The sequence below is a fragment of the Petromyzon marinus genome, chromosome 10 (assembly GCF_048934315.1).
Source record: "Petromyzon marinus isolate PM22_M1 ecotype Great Lakes invasive population chromosome 10, UKy_Petmar_22M1.pri1.0, whole genome shotgun sequence".
Taxonomy (NCBI): domain Eukaryota; kingdom Metazoa; phylum Chordata; class Hyperoartia; order Petromyzontiformes; family Petromyzontidae; genus Petromyzon; species Petromyzon marinus.
Window position 1 is genome coordinate 3697334 of NC_133676.1, and position 14456 is coordinate 3711789.

Below are 14456 nucleotides of genomic sequence, written 5' to 3' on the forward strand. Positions count from 1 at the left end.
CAAAGAACCCCCGTATAGCCTTAACAAACTGTTGGGGCAAATGCCGGCTCGGCACACGAGGGGGTGGGTGACCAGCACCACGCTCGGCCGCCTTTGTCCCCCTAGTGGCGATGTTTACACGCCACAACAGGTACTCATTTGAGGCTGAGTCGACCTAGGGGAGGCGCAGAACCGGTTCAGATAATCGTCACTGGTGTTGGCCGTGAACGCAAATGGAACCTGGGCCGCTGGGTTTTTGTAGCACAGCGCACTAACCACTACTCAACTTCTCCCTTGCAGGCCGGTACAAAGATAAAGATCCTCCATATAGCCTTAACAGACTGTTTGGGCAAGTGCTGTTAGTGAGCACCTATGAAAGCTGGCATGGAAAACGAGGGGGTGGGTGGCCAACGCCACGCTCGGCCGCATTTGTCTCCCCAGTGGCGATGTTTTTACACCGCTACACACCGCTCCAGCTAACCGCTACACTACGTGCCACACGCATGTTTCACCAATATCCGTCATTCACCACTAAGTGACGGTGACGTCACCACGGCGCCTGTGCCAGGCCAAGTGCACTTTGAGGCCACGTGAATTGTATGTAAGCGCGTGTGCAGGTAAACGCACACCTGCTTGTGCACACATGCACAACTCTAATGTGTGGCCTGTGACAGGCTGTTTGGGACAAGTGTTGTTAGCGAGCACCTATATAAGAACTGTTTGTGGGGCACGAGAGGGTGGTGTGTCCAGCACCACACCCGGGCCCAGACAAAACACAATGCACGCACCATGCGCGCACACACAAAGCATAACGAGGGAAAGAATAGATGACAAAAGAGTCGCAGGTAAACATTTGCTCGACACAGACCAGGCAGTACCTGGAGGGCAGTGGAACCGGAGCCTCCGCGCCGGCGTCTGGAGCCCGGCTGATTTCCACGTGTGCCCTCGTACTGGGAAGATTTAATTTACTCTTTCAGCTGGACGGTTTTTTTTTTGGTAATATTTCGATTTTGAAAACTTACTTTTGGCAGCCTTCCCCAGGCAGGGCCGGTGTGTGTGTGTGTGCGTGTGAGGGCGTATGTATGTGTGTGCGTGTGTCTGTGGGGAGCCGTACTGCGGCAGTTGGCGAGCTGTGCTACGAAACCAACGACCCGAGTTCGATTCCTGCTCACGGCCAACATCGGTGACGAATATCTGAACCGTACCTGGGCCTTGCGTAGGTCGACTCCGCCTCAAATTAGTAACCGGTGAGTGTGTAAACATCGCCACTTGGGAGACAAAGGCGGCCGGGCCTTCTTAGGTGCTGTCAAACAGTACTTGCCCCAACAGTCTGCTAAGCCTATATGGGGGATCTTTGTCTTTGCTCGCCTGTGGGAAGGTGGCATCCGTGAGAGATGACGGAGGGAGATGCCGTGCTGCGGCTTTTGTGCTGAGGGCGCGAGCCGGCGCACGTGCGGATGGATTACGCGGCAGGGCAGGTTAACCCGTGCGGACGTCGTCGGCGTGCGGTGAAATCCACACTCCACGTGTTGACCACCGCCGTGTGGAAGGTGCCACATCGTCAAGGGGCGATGATGTTACAGAGGTGTGGCGGTGGGCGAAGGCCCCCGCCGTGTGTTCCGTCAAAGAAAAAAAACTCGCGTAGGCTCGGACGATCGGACGCACGCTGCGCCGTGACGGTTGACGCGAAGCCAGCTTGGTCGCGCGACGCGCGGTAACCTATCGGCACCAAAGCCTCGCAAGATCGTTTACATCTGTCGCGTGCTGTGGCAGGCGAGCACACTCGCACGCCACCTCCTGTGTTGGCATTAGGACGTGACCGAGGCTCGGCTCCCCCATTGTTCTACTCCCCTGCTGTTGACACGGCAAGGTTGCCTCAATTACAGGTAACGTGACCTCTCTCTCTCTCTCTCTCCCCGGGCCACCCTGTCTGCGAGCAGGTGGTGGTGGCAGTGGAGGTGGCGCCTCTGAAACTTCCCCGCCCCCCGCCGCCCCGTGGCGACCTGAAAGGACAGAGCGCCAACGGAACGGTGACACAGTTTCGCCCGCACCTCTCCGCGCCGAACACGCCACGCGCAGCGCGCGCGGGAAAACGGAGTTCTTGCCGGCGCACCGCTCTGTCGCTAGTGACACGGGCATGGACGGAGGAACCGGCTCCCCTGCCGTAACTGGAGCTGGCAACATCGAGCGGTAAGAGCGCTCCGTGTCTCCGGTGCTGGTTGTTGTCGTGTCGTCCCCGTGGTGGTTGTTGTCATCTTCCGTTTATCAGCCGCTAGTGTGCGCAGGTGGGAAACGGGCGGCAAAGGCTGTGGCTCTGTGAGCCTGTAGCTGCAGGGCTTCGGACCATGGAGTAACGACCGTGTGTGTGCACGCGCGTGGCTTTCGTGTTCATTGCTCAAAATACAAAAATTCCCTCCCGTTTTTTTTGTTTATTTTGGTTCAATTAAGAGGCAAGCGTGTGCAGTCATAGAATATATTTTTAAAAGTACTTATCTGCTTTCCATGTTTTGACTTCTGCTTTCCGGTCGCGGCACAGCACTCAAAAATGGAAGTGCCGTTTAAATTTCCACTTTTTCTCACGAGTGCAGACCAAACAGGAGACTAAACACGAGCTTTGTTTGTTCCCTCCCAAGGATGGAAGCGTCTTCCCATGAGCCTCGGCTGGAGGAGCGACGCTATTCTCAGAGCTCCAGCGTCCACAGTGAGCCCAGCCCGGAGCTCACCGATAAGGAGGAGGAAGAAGATGCAGACGGCTCGGAGCACAACAGGGGTGTGACGCCGGAGGAGGGCGAGCGGCCCCACGTGCCAATGACGAACGGCCACGTGCGGCCGATGGACTCGGAGGCGCCTGGCGCCGCTCAAGCGCCGGCTCCGGGGAAAGAATGCGGCGCCCCCAGCCCGCAGCTCAAAGTCCACGAACGGGTCACGCTCGAAGGTTTTGACGCAGAGGGGACGCTGGGCAAGGACGAGGAAGCGTCCCCGCAACAAAATTGTTCCCTGCAGGATGAGCGCTTGAGTGAAGCCGCTCCCCAGCGCCCGGAAGCTGAGGAGGAGGAGGCGCGGGACCAGGGTGGGGCGCACGTTGATCCTATCGAGGGTTGGGAGGGACTTGCCACTGCCACCCCACGAACCGATTCGGACGAGATGGACGACTCTGTCCCCTCCAGCTCCGCTCAGCTCGTTGAGACCTCCGACGCCACGGACACTGCCAGCCTCGGCGGCACCGTCGAGAACGCAGACGCCAGCGTGGCCGCCGCCGCTTACGCCGCTGATGCCGCTGACGCCGCTGACGCCGCTGACGCCGCTGACATTGTCTGCGGCGCCCGCTCCAGCGAAGCCGTCGACGCCACCTGCGACGTCGGCACCGCAAACGCGGTCGAGACCGGCGACGATGCTGCGGGCGTTGGCGACGTTGGCGCCGCTTTCCCCCCGCGCGTCTCCTCGGTGCCGCAGGCCACCGTGGCCATGGCTGTGGGTGACGGCAGCAGCCGGGAGAGCTCCGAGGAAGAGAAGGATGCCGCCTTTCCAGACCCCGTGAACGTCGCCACGCCGCCGGTGAACGGGGACGAGGTGGCGGCCCCGGGCGACGGCGAGAGGGGAAGCGCACGGGAGGAGTTCGAGGCGGCGGCGCCTTGCGACGCAGGTGCCGATCCACCACCGCTAATGACGTCTCCATACCTGTCAACTCCTTATCAGTGCCCTACCTTAGTACAGACCAATTCAGACCGTATTGGTCACCCCGCGCCCTCACAAATCTCAGCGTTCATCCTAAAGAGACCCATCACAAGGGAGAAACGCAAACAAATAGACACTTGTGTTGCCCGTATTGAAACGGCTGTACGCCGTATGGACCTGACCTCAACTTCCCGGGGTCAACCAGGATGGGTTGACAGGTATGCGTCTTGTCCGTCTCCCCAGCCGCGTTGTTACGATGCTTGCGCCACAGCCAAACGCTCCTCTCATCTATGCAAAAATAAGAATAGGTTTTACCCTTTCTGGCAATAAAACAATTGGTAATACACCAAAGAGAAACCTTTTGCAAGGAAACGTGTCTGCATTAACCAGACATACTTGTGGTTTCTATTCATCTTGAGACCTGTTTTATTTCCAGAAAGGGTAAAACCTACTCTTATTTATTCATACTGTGATATTGGCAAAAAAACGGTCCCCTTTTGCTCTTCTCATCTCTCTCCCTCATTCAAGTGCAATCTTTTTTTTTCTTACCAGTTAAGGCCACGATGAGCTCTATAGCTCACTTTCAGAAGCAACCTAGCCACAAAAGATAACTCAACGAAGTGGAATATCAGGTGGAAATGTATAGCAGCCAGACACTCTAAACGCATGTTGATTCTAAATGTGGAGGGGAAAAACTGTAGGACCAGCAGAAACACATTAACATGACCACGGTGAGAACATGCAAATTCCAGATGTACAGGCATCATCCAATGTCGGGATCGAACCCACGACCTCCTGTATACCAGGCGAGGCAGTAAACATCTCGCCACCGCAGCGCCCCAATGCAACGGCAGAAGTAAGCTACGACGAGGATGTACACAATTGACGTGTGGTCGCGTCGCAAGGCAATGGTGTGCGCACACGGAGATGATCGTTGAGATCGGTGTTTTGCAATTTGATTCAATCTGTCGAGTCTCAACTTGAACCATCGCCATGGATGGTCACGCCGATTATCGAACCACGCCGATTCGCACGTGCGCGACTCGCTGCCAAGTCCACCGTGTGCTTTAGAACCGACATAACTCGATGGGCCAATGCTGAACACCTTAAAATAGATCTCCCCTTCAGCAGCGCTCCAATCTAAACTTGCAACCATCATCCGTAGCTGCCGGTTACTCGGCGCAAATATTTGGTGGGGAGTCGCATTTCCTAGAGTGCTGGACGACCAAGCACCCGACAACAACAACAACAAACAACAGCCATCAAGTCAACGTTCGGCGGTCAACTACATTCTGCCGGTATTCGCATCGGCCGTCGAGGAGGAGAGGGGGGTGGGGGACGGCCTAAAGGAGGTGCGAGGTCATGACTCATCGCCTCTGTCGTTGCTTCTTCAGCCGTCGAGGATTGTGAATCGGTCTGTGGAACAAAGCACGGGCCCGGTCTCCAAGTGTGTGCGCGAACGATGGCTTGTGCTGCAAATGCGGATAACAGCCAAGGCCGCATGCCTTCATAGGTGCTCGCGAACAGCACTTGTCCCAACAGTCTGTTAGGGCTATACGAGGGATCTTTGTCTTCTTTGTGTGTGAGAAACTGTGAATCATTGGTTCCGTTTCATTCATGGATCTGTGTCGCTCCACTCGGTCACAGGAGATGGGGAAGGAGGAGGTTTGGCGGTGCTTGGTCCAGCAGCGCGTTACTGTGCTTTTGATGTAATTGCCAAGAGAAGACGCGTCCCTTCTCTATAACGTATCATTAATTTGCAAGCCCTCATCCTCTACTCCACTGCAACATCCCACATCCCCCTACAAGGGCAACGGGTGTCAAATGATCACCGCGCCTTGAATTGGCCACAGGATTTGGCGTCGTAAAGACCCGGCACCTGGCGATAATTCAGGGGAACGTGGTATTTATAATCGTGCCCGGATCACGTTCGGAATCGCGCGCATGCCGTGGTCACTCAAGCCGAGCGAATCCGGTGTTCACGAGCTCCGGCACAGCCCGCCTGGTGTGCTGCGTGTGTGTCTTTGTGTGTGTGTAGGTGTGTGTCTGTGTGTGTGGGGAGCGGTAGTGTAGTGGTTAGCGCGCTGCGCTATGAACCTGGTGACCCGGGTTCGATTCCTGCTCACGGCCAACACCGGTGACGATTATCTGAACCGGTCCTGGGCCTCCTAGGTCGACTCGACCTCAAATGAGTATCTGGTGCGGTGGATAAAAACATCGCCACTGGGGAGACCAAGGAAGTCGGGCGTGGTGCTGGCCACCCAGCCCCTCGTGTGCCGTGACGACCTTCATAGGTGCTCGCTAACAGCACTTGCCCCTACAGTCTGTTAAGGCTATACGGAGCTTCTTTGTCTGTGTGTGTGTCTGTGCGTGTCAATTTGTCTGTATCTCTGTGTGCGCATGTGAGTTTGCATGCGTCTCAGTCTGTTTGTGTCTGCGAGGGAATGTCTGTGTGTGTGTGTGTAGTTCTGGTGTGGGAAGCAGAGGTGGAGCGGTTAGTGTGCTGCTCTAAGAACCCGGCAACCCGAGTTCGATTCCTGCTCGCATCCAACACCAGTGATGATAATCTGAATCTGTCATGGACCTCCCATTGGTCAACTCAGCTTCAAATGAGTACCTGGTGTGGTGTGTAAACATCGCCACTGGGGAGACAAAGGCCACCCACCCCCTTCGTGTGCCGTAACAATCGCCAACAGCACTTGCCTCAACATTATTTTGAAGGCTATGCGGGAGATCGTTGTCTTTGTCCGGGTGTGTCACCCATGAAAATTCGTCAATGTGCATCACTTTCTCCCTGCGATGGAGGCCGTGCCCAGCTGAGCCCATCCGGGTTTAAGAACCCTGGCTGGTGCGACGAACTGGAAGAAGGGATCACTAACTGATGTCTCCATGTAGCCGATAGCAAACGCACACGTTGCTCTAAAGACAAAATCACCTGTACGGTTTATCATAGTTGTTACAATACAACCATTATAGAGATGGCTCTATCGGTCCGTGCTGCACGTGCATTGCCCCCCCCCCCCCGTGTTGCACGCTGCGCCTGACCCCCCCCACCCCACCCTGGTCAGATCAGGTTTGAGGCTCGCGGCTCATGTTGTCAAATCAATGTTTTTTTAATGAGCAAAAGCAAATCGTGAACTGCTGTGCAAACTTTAAAAGGATGAGGATGGTCAGGTGGTGCTGCTCTGAGGCGCTCCGAGTGCCCGGCGATGTGGTGGTAATGCCTTGTGGGTGGCGATGTAGCCGTGATGATGTGATGCCGATGAAGATGTTTAAGGCGATTTTTGTTGGTCAATTTTCGCCGCTTGTTGTGTCGGCGTGTTTACGTCACGTGTTTTGAAGTGGTGGTGCGACGATACGGTGGTGTGACAATGTGATGTTCTGGCATGTGCGGTGCGCCAGGCCCCCCGGAGCTCCAGGGCCCCCATCAGGTGACGGTGAGCGCCGGGGACTGCGTCACGGCGACGTTCTCCCTGAGCGGCCACGGCCCCTTCACCGTCCACTGGCTGAGGAGCAAGGCCGCCGTGCGTCACCCTCGCCCCACAGTCACCACGATCGCTCACCCCACGCTCGCCACTCAACACTCACCCATACTCGCCCCATATTCCTCTCCAGTGGCGCAGTGTGGTTGGCCCCGTGACCCCTGGTGCAGTTGCACTGCCCTCGCCTCCACACGTCTCATCTCACTGCATCATCCCACGTGTCTCGTTCACATTTGATGTTGCTGAACTGATTTTATCACTCCATCTCTGCGGTAGACATCATGCCTCTGTTAGCTGCCACTCGGTCATCAGTCTCAAACACGAGCCCGCTTATTTTTAATTACGGCCAATGCAAATATGTAGGATGAGTATTTGTCTTAACAGTTCCTTTTGGGTACCGATTTCATCCATTTTAAATACATCACCACCACGGCAGAAACCAAAACGGAAGTCCCGTTACTGAGCAGGAAATATGCTTTTTAAACCTTTTCACTGGGCGTTGCGTTTAAATATTCACACGACTCATTTGTATAAAATGTCCCGACACGTGGACATAAAACACGAGCTCACAGTTGTGAACTGTTCACATTAGGTGGACTGTGTGTGTGTGAGTATACCACGTACCCTCTCAAAGTTGTTGGTCGCGATCATGGCCTTTGACCCACCCTACTGTCCGCGATTTTTGAACGTATTGGCGGTGCACCGGTGGTGCATGGTATAAAAATACAGCACATTTTTCGCAATAATTATTTTCCCGCGATTTGCAACTCCGGTCAAAAAATATTGCGGTCTAACGGTGGTGGTGGTGCATCAAAATCAATTCTCGTGATGTCGAGGCAGTTGGAAGACGAACGTTACAATGAGCGGCTGAACACGAAGAAGCTTCACAGTCTGTTGCCGTACAGCAGCACCCAGCCTGATGACGATTGGCTGCTCCAGATTTGGCTCCTCGTGCCCTAGACTTAGTCGGACGGTTCCTAGATTCAAAGGACCCAAATCCGCGGTCAATATTGACATTGTGTAGCAAGTCTCAGTCAACTAAATAACATCTTCGAATCACGTCAAAGTTGGCGACAGGGTCGAACAAAGACTGATAAACAGATTTGTTTATTCAAATTTAGATTTTTGGACTGTTTTATGAAGACCGGTGTGTTATGGTGCACCGGTGTACCGCCAATACGTCCTTTTACCCAAGACCTCTGCATCCGACACTCCCAGTTGCATCTGATCGTTCACTTTGCTTGTGAAAAGTTTTTTGTTAGCTTATTTATTTCAACAAAAAGGGAGCCCCGTTTTCGGCCCGTCGCACAGCTCGCAAAGCCGCGAATCGAAGACCGCGGAGAACCGTTCCGACGCAACCGAGCCTTATATAGAGGGGCGGGGGCTAACAGGAGGAGCGGGGCGAGGGCGCTAACTCGGTAAGAACACCACGTGGGGGGGGGGGGGAGCGAGAGGGCAAAGAAAAACTCGTAAAATCAAATGGGGTACAAGCGGCCTATCGGCGTTTATGATGTCCCTCCACCTTTTCCGGGTTCTGCTTGGAAGCACTGAGAGGGGATTACTGATGACAATTCACCGGCTTCTTGTGGCACGTCAACATGTTCTCGGTCAAAAGATCTGCACATCTTGTCTCTTGTTTTCCCATTACACGTCCATAAAAACCGAACTTTTCCTTTCCCCAATCATTATTATCAGCTTTCTTTTTGTACATGCTAAGTAGATGTAAATATAACTGTGCGAATCCAGGCTGAGGGAATTATTCCACCGATGTATACTGCACGTTAGCCATGGGGGAGGAAATGTGATCCGTTATTTTAATAAGGGACAGTAAATCTTTATTTATAACCTTGTTGAAGATCCCTCCTTTTCGTTTTTTTTGGCAAACACTTTTCCTCTTTTGCTTAACCCCCCAGGATTCGGACACAATGTTGAAAAACTGCTACTCATATTTCGTCAATGAGAGATGATACCTTTTTAATTAGAAGCCCTGCAGCGCACGTGATAGGACGATTTTCCCTCTTCCAATCCGTTAAACCGAGAATCCGGTTGGATGTCTTGCAACGGCGGCCCAACCCTGCACGTGAGAAAACGGCTCGTGCAAGTGGACACCACAGAGCTACATCCGATATCCTTCATTTGGTAGCCACTGGGTCCTACAGTAGGGGAGTAGGACTACTCTACCTGCTCTGCTGCCCAGGGTGACGTTGGTCGCACGACAGTCATGCCGGGCTGGACTTGCTGTGTTCACAGGCAGCCACCTGGATGTTGAACCCAGGCTCCTTAGCCTAGTAATGGTGACCTCTATGCCAACAAGGCCACCTCCTAAATTACATGCGTCACGTTTGTATTGTGAAGAGCCAGGTCGGGGTTAGGTGGGCGGCGGGGGGGAGGATGGTGGCCGGTGGTCGAGACTCACGGCGGAGTGGCAGCTGAGGGAGGGTAATGCACCCGAGAGCACGTCCGCCATAAATCGGAGCGACAAAATTAAGCCGGTGTGAAGATGGCTTAGAAGGTATAGAGGGGGGGTAGGTCTTGATCTCGGCCATTGTTTATAGCGAATACGGTTGCCGTGTTCGCGTTTGTGCGTGTTCGCGTGTGAGCGCAGGTGGAGGAAGGTGCGAGGGTGAGGCTGGCGACGGACGAGGGGAGCGCCGCTCTCTCCATCGCTCCCGCGCGGCGCGAGGACTCGGGCTGCTACAGCCTCAGCGTCTCCAACGCCCACGGCAGCACCATCGTGCCCTGCAACATCACCGTGCTAGGTGAGGAGGCCCTGGGGGGGGGGGGGGGGGGGGCGAACGGCTAACCCGAGAGGAGGTGGTGGCGGGAGAGGGGGGGGGGCGGAGTGTTCATAGCATCACCGGGTGCACTGGCAGCCGGATAGATTTTCATTCCTTCTCCGTAAATCGCCGTGGGTGGATTCCGCTGTCAATATTTAGTAAACCTAACCCATTAATAATGACTTTGGAGTCGGCAGGAGTGTTTTTAATAGACGCTGCGTGTGACTCACGGGTTTGAAACAGGGCCTTTATGGGCCCTGGCTGGAATTTCGCGTTGTATTATAAATGGATTAAGGTATTTGGTGCGCGCGCGCATTTCCACCACGCAACGCACGAACCCAGCCGGCAGCCGCCCCGCTCTCCCGTCGCCGCAACGCACCGCCGTTGACCGCGCGTGCAGACGAGATTGGACTTCTTTTAGGCCAACGCTTCGAGCGACCGGCTCGGGAAACAATCTCACGGGAACTCCGTGAGCACAGCGGGGGGGTTGGGGAGCGCGGGGGAAGGGGGGTGTCGTCTCAAAAACGATTCACCGGCGTGTGGCGGACGCTCGCCCGATGGTGCACGCAGATCGACCGGAGCCTCCGAGGGGCTGCCCCCAGGTGTCCCTGAGGAAAGACGGGTCGCTTGCGCTCTCCTGGTCGGGCCCGGCCGATGACGGAGGCAGCGCCGTGGAGGTGTACGTCATCGAGGGCCAGCGGTGCGATGCCCAAGACGGCGATGGCGCGTGGACGGAGCTGAGCGGGTCCTGCGCCAGCACCTCCCTGACGCTGGACTCGCTCGAGTTCGGCAGCGGCTGGAGGTTCCGGGTTCGCGCTCGCAACGCACACGGCCTCGGCGACGCGGGAATGGAGTCGCAACTCATCACGGTCGGGAAAGCGGGTGAGGCGGCACAGCGCTCTTGCACGCGTTGCCACACCGGCGCCAACACGCGCATGCCAAGTGCCTTGCGTGGTGATTTGCCGATTTAATGCATTTGCGGCCCAAAGGTGTGCTTCGAGTTTTCATGTAAAATGTCAATGCAAATTGGAAATTTTAGGTCCAGCTTATTGAGCTTATTTTTGGACGCGAATTTTGGGTGATCGGTACTTCTTGCTGACGTGTTGTGTGTCTCTCGCATGCTCACGCTTTCGTGAACCTCGGCAGAAGGACCATTGGACGGTGAGCATCTTCGTTACAAAAATAAGAATGACATAATGCAATATTTAATGGGCACAATATCACACAGACATTCATTACCGTGACTCTGAAATGCAGAACCAAGCTCAGTGTCGCTCAGCCAGGAGAGAGTTGTTTGGGGGCCTTTAGGAATATGCTGGGCAGTGCCAGTCCTCTTTGTTGGAGGCTGTGAGTCGCACTACTGTGGAGAGTTCCACTGTGAGGTGTCATGCAAGAGGACAGGCGTGGAGAGAGATACAGTGGACGATTGAGGGTAGAGATTGCGGTGGCAAAGACATGCGATCTTTTAAGCATCGAGTAGAATCGCAACCCCAAGCAATGCCGCACGTGGCCTCGCGCTCGCACGCACGGCCCTGAAAGTGATTTTGTTTTCCATTTGTGTGCAGATAAAGAGGAGAGTGAACCGGAGTACCACGACGTCGTGGTCAGCACCGACAAGAAGGTCACGGACCTATTCGAGAGATTGGACAAACTTGGCACGTGAGTCCTCGTGCCATTGCGCAACCTCGTGGACTCGTGGCGAGGTTGAGACTGAGCGTCGGGTGTGGAGCGCGGAGCGTGGAGCGTTGAGCGGGGATCTGCTCCAGGTTTTGCTGTCGTCGAAAGCGGAGCCCCACGAGCGATTCCGTGCAGTCGTATCCATTCCAAGCAACCTTGCTTCCAGGGGCTCGACAGGGACATATTAAGCCTTTGGTGTAAAATAAAAATATCTCATGTATAACTATATATTAATATATATTTATATATGCCCCTTTGGTGAAACCGTTTCAGTTACGAAACTACCACTATCCTTATTACGGAAACTCAATTCAACCATTTCAGTGCAACCGTTTTTGACGAGACTATTCGTACATGAATCACTGTTCATCTTCTCAAAATATTGCTAAGTTATAATCCATCTCCAGTAAGTGGCGTAAAGTAGTATTATAAATATATCGTTCACAATGGTTGCATTCGCCCAGTTGATTTTTTTTCGTTGCGCCAAACGGCTGCTTGGCATTAAAACCGCCCGTGGCCTTTGCACGTGGGCTTGTTGGATAATCGGTAACCCTGGAGCCGAGCAGTGGAGGCCGTTTCACGGAGGGGGTGTCACAGCGAGGAATCGAGCAGCACCCTTGACCGCATAAGCCGCACCCCCCCCCCCCCCCCGTTAATTTATATTCTCAACCAGCTGTGAAATTGGTGCGCCGATTGTACGGTCGGCAAAACGCCGATGTCTCCGAGCCGCAGCCGCTTCTTCTCGATAGCTCCGCGTGATCGTCAACGGTTTGGTGGAGAGATCACGGCAGGAACAGTCCCGTGTTTTAAAATGCGCGGCTTGTGTTTTCGGCCAGGTCTGTCCATGGGGTCCGGTAGCCCCGTGATAATGATTCCGCTCGTGGCATAACCACGTCCAGCACACACCTCGCTGTGGCTGTTGGTACCAGCTGCGTGCCACCTCGTGGTCTCCCAGCGACGCGGAAAATATTGAGTCAAAATTAAGCCCTGGTTAGACAGCTGTGCACTCTCGAGCCAATTAATTAATATTTGTTTTTCTAAAAAAAAAAAACGATTTTTACGAGAAATATATTTTTGGAATGAAATTCCAATTTTCATTTCAAAACGTTATCATTAATTGGCTTCAGATGCCACAACTTGTTTAAGCGGGGTTTAATTTCACACGGAGATAAAAAAAAATCATAAACCGTGCTGTTGGTGAGCTTCCGCCTTGTGAACTGCTTCAACACGAGCACCTGCGCCCCCCCCCTGTGCGCACGTGCGTCTCTGTACGTCCTCGCCTTTGTAGGCGCTCGCTAACTACAAGTGCCCTAACAGTCCTTGAAAAGCTCTTCGGGTGATCATTGTCCTTGTCCTCACCTGCCCATGTGTACACGTGTTGTTGGTGTGTGTGTGTGTGTGTTGTATGGTGTTTGTGTGTGTGTGTTGTGTCCTTGCGTGCTCTGCCCATGAGCCCAGGGGCAAGTTTGGGCAGGTGTTCCGCCTACGGGAGAAGAGCAGCGGGCGGGAGTGGGCCGGCAAGTTCTCGCGCGCGCGCCGGCGCGAGGAGCGCGAGAACCTGCGGCGCGAGGTGGACATCATGAACAGCCTGCGCCACCCGCGCATTGTGCAGTGCCTTGCCGCCTTCGAGGCGCCCAATGAGATCACCATCGTGCTCGAGTAGTAAGGGCTGCATGCGCGCGCACGCAAGCGGTCTACGCTGACCAATCCGAGATGACTGGTTTTTATTTTGTCCAAATTTGTTCGATTTTTGTCGTTGCCATGACGTTACGAGATGGAGTTGTCCACTCGCCGTTCTCGCGGTGAGAAGTGCAGCGGTGAATCTGCCCGCTAGATGCGCGGCCGAGATCTCCGCACGTGACTGTTTACCCACACTAGGGGCGCAGCAATTTGCCATGTACCCTTTTGTACGTAACCATCATGCCACCTTTTTATGGCTCTGATCTGGATTTTTAGTCACGTAGAGGTTAAAACCCTATAATCGGTCAGATGTTTTTTGTTGTGCAGTGGCTGCCTGGATTTGAACCCAGGATCTCAGAAAAAAATGAAATATGTAGGTGACAAGAGAACAGAAAAATGTATGGACGCTGGAAACAAATATATTTCACAACACACACATGGTGTGCAGCATTGCATGTACAACAGCTCTCGGCCTGGTCTCAGACCTCTGGCTCAAAATATCTGAATATGTGGCCTATTCGCCTTTTCCACCACCAGCTCAAAGAGTTGAGAAAATGTAGCCATCCCAACGACGGGGAACAGTGAAACCACTCATCGTTGCTTCACGAGACACTTCCAGATGGCGGTCAGCTTGAGTGGCCTTCATCCATCAAGAGCATAGGCCCTTGATGGATGATTACGAGAATGACGACGACCGAGGATTGCGAACGTCTCTCGGAGCCGGTGCCCGCGTGCGTTGTTCCGCAGCGTCTCGGGCGGGGAGCTGTTCGAGCGCGTGAGCGACGACGACTTTGAGCTGACGGAGCGCGAATGCGTCGAGTACATGCGGCAGATCCTGGATGGCGTGGGCTTCATTCACCGGCAGCGCATCGTGCACCTCGACCTCAAGCCCGAGAACATCATGTGCGTGAACCGCACAGGCACGTGCATCAAGATCATCGACTTCGGCCTCGCACGCCGCATCGGTAAGGGGGGGACTCGCACTACGCATGCCGAGTGCATGGACGCGACCGCGGGTCCCGCCCGCCGGCCAATGGGACGGCGGCAGCGGGCGCGTAACGGTTGACCCAGCCTGTCATTATCTTGTGGTACACCAATACAGAGTTTAGCACGGAATAGTATGGTCGACCTCTTGAATATCGTGGCTCGCAGTTCCATTATTTTTTAGTGATCTTTAAACTGATCC

General features: G+C 54.4%; 1 protein-coding gene across 4 annotated transcripts in view; it reads left to right on the forward strand.

The window, feature by feature from the left end:
- LOC116941089 (uncharacterized) overlaps positions 1-14456 on the forward strand; it is a 45468-nt gene that overhangs the window by 26480 nt on the left and 4532 nt on the right. For 3 of the 4 annotated variants that reach the window (XM_032951708.2, XM_076066058.1, XM_076066057.1), the window contains exons 7-15: positions 1920-2169; positions 2613-3622; positions 7057-7178; positions 9742-9895; positions 10484-10795; positions 11060-11074; positions 11479-11572; positions 13049-13252; positions 14018-14235. In XM_032951708.2, coding sequence (XP_032807599.1) covers positions 1920-2169; positions 2613-3622; positions 7057-7178; positions 9742-9895; positions 10484-10795; positions 11060-11074; positions 11479-11572; positions 13049-13252; positions 14018-14235 — 2379 coding nt within the window. The remainder of the gene's footprint in view (positions 1-1919; positions 2170-2612; positions 3623-7056; positions 7179-9741; positions 9896-10483; positions 10796-11059; positions 11075-11478; positions 11573-13048; positions 13253-14017; positions 14236-14456) is intronic. The other variant, XM_032951709.2, reaches the window with a different exon arrangement.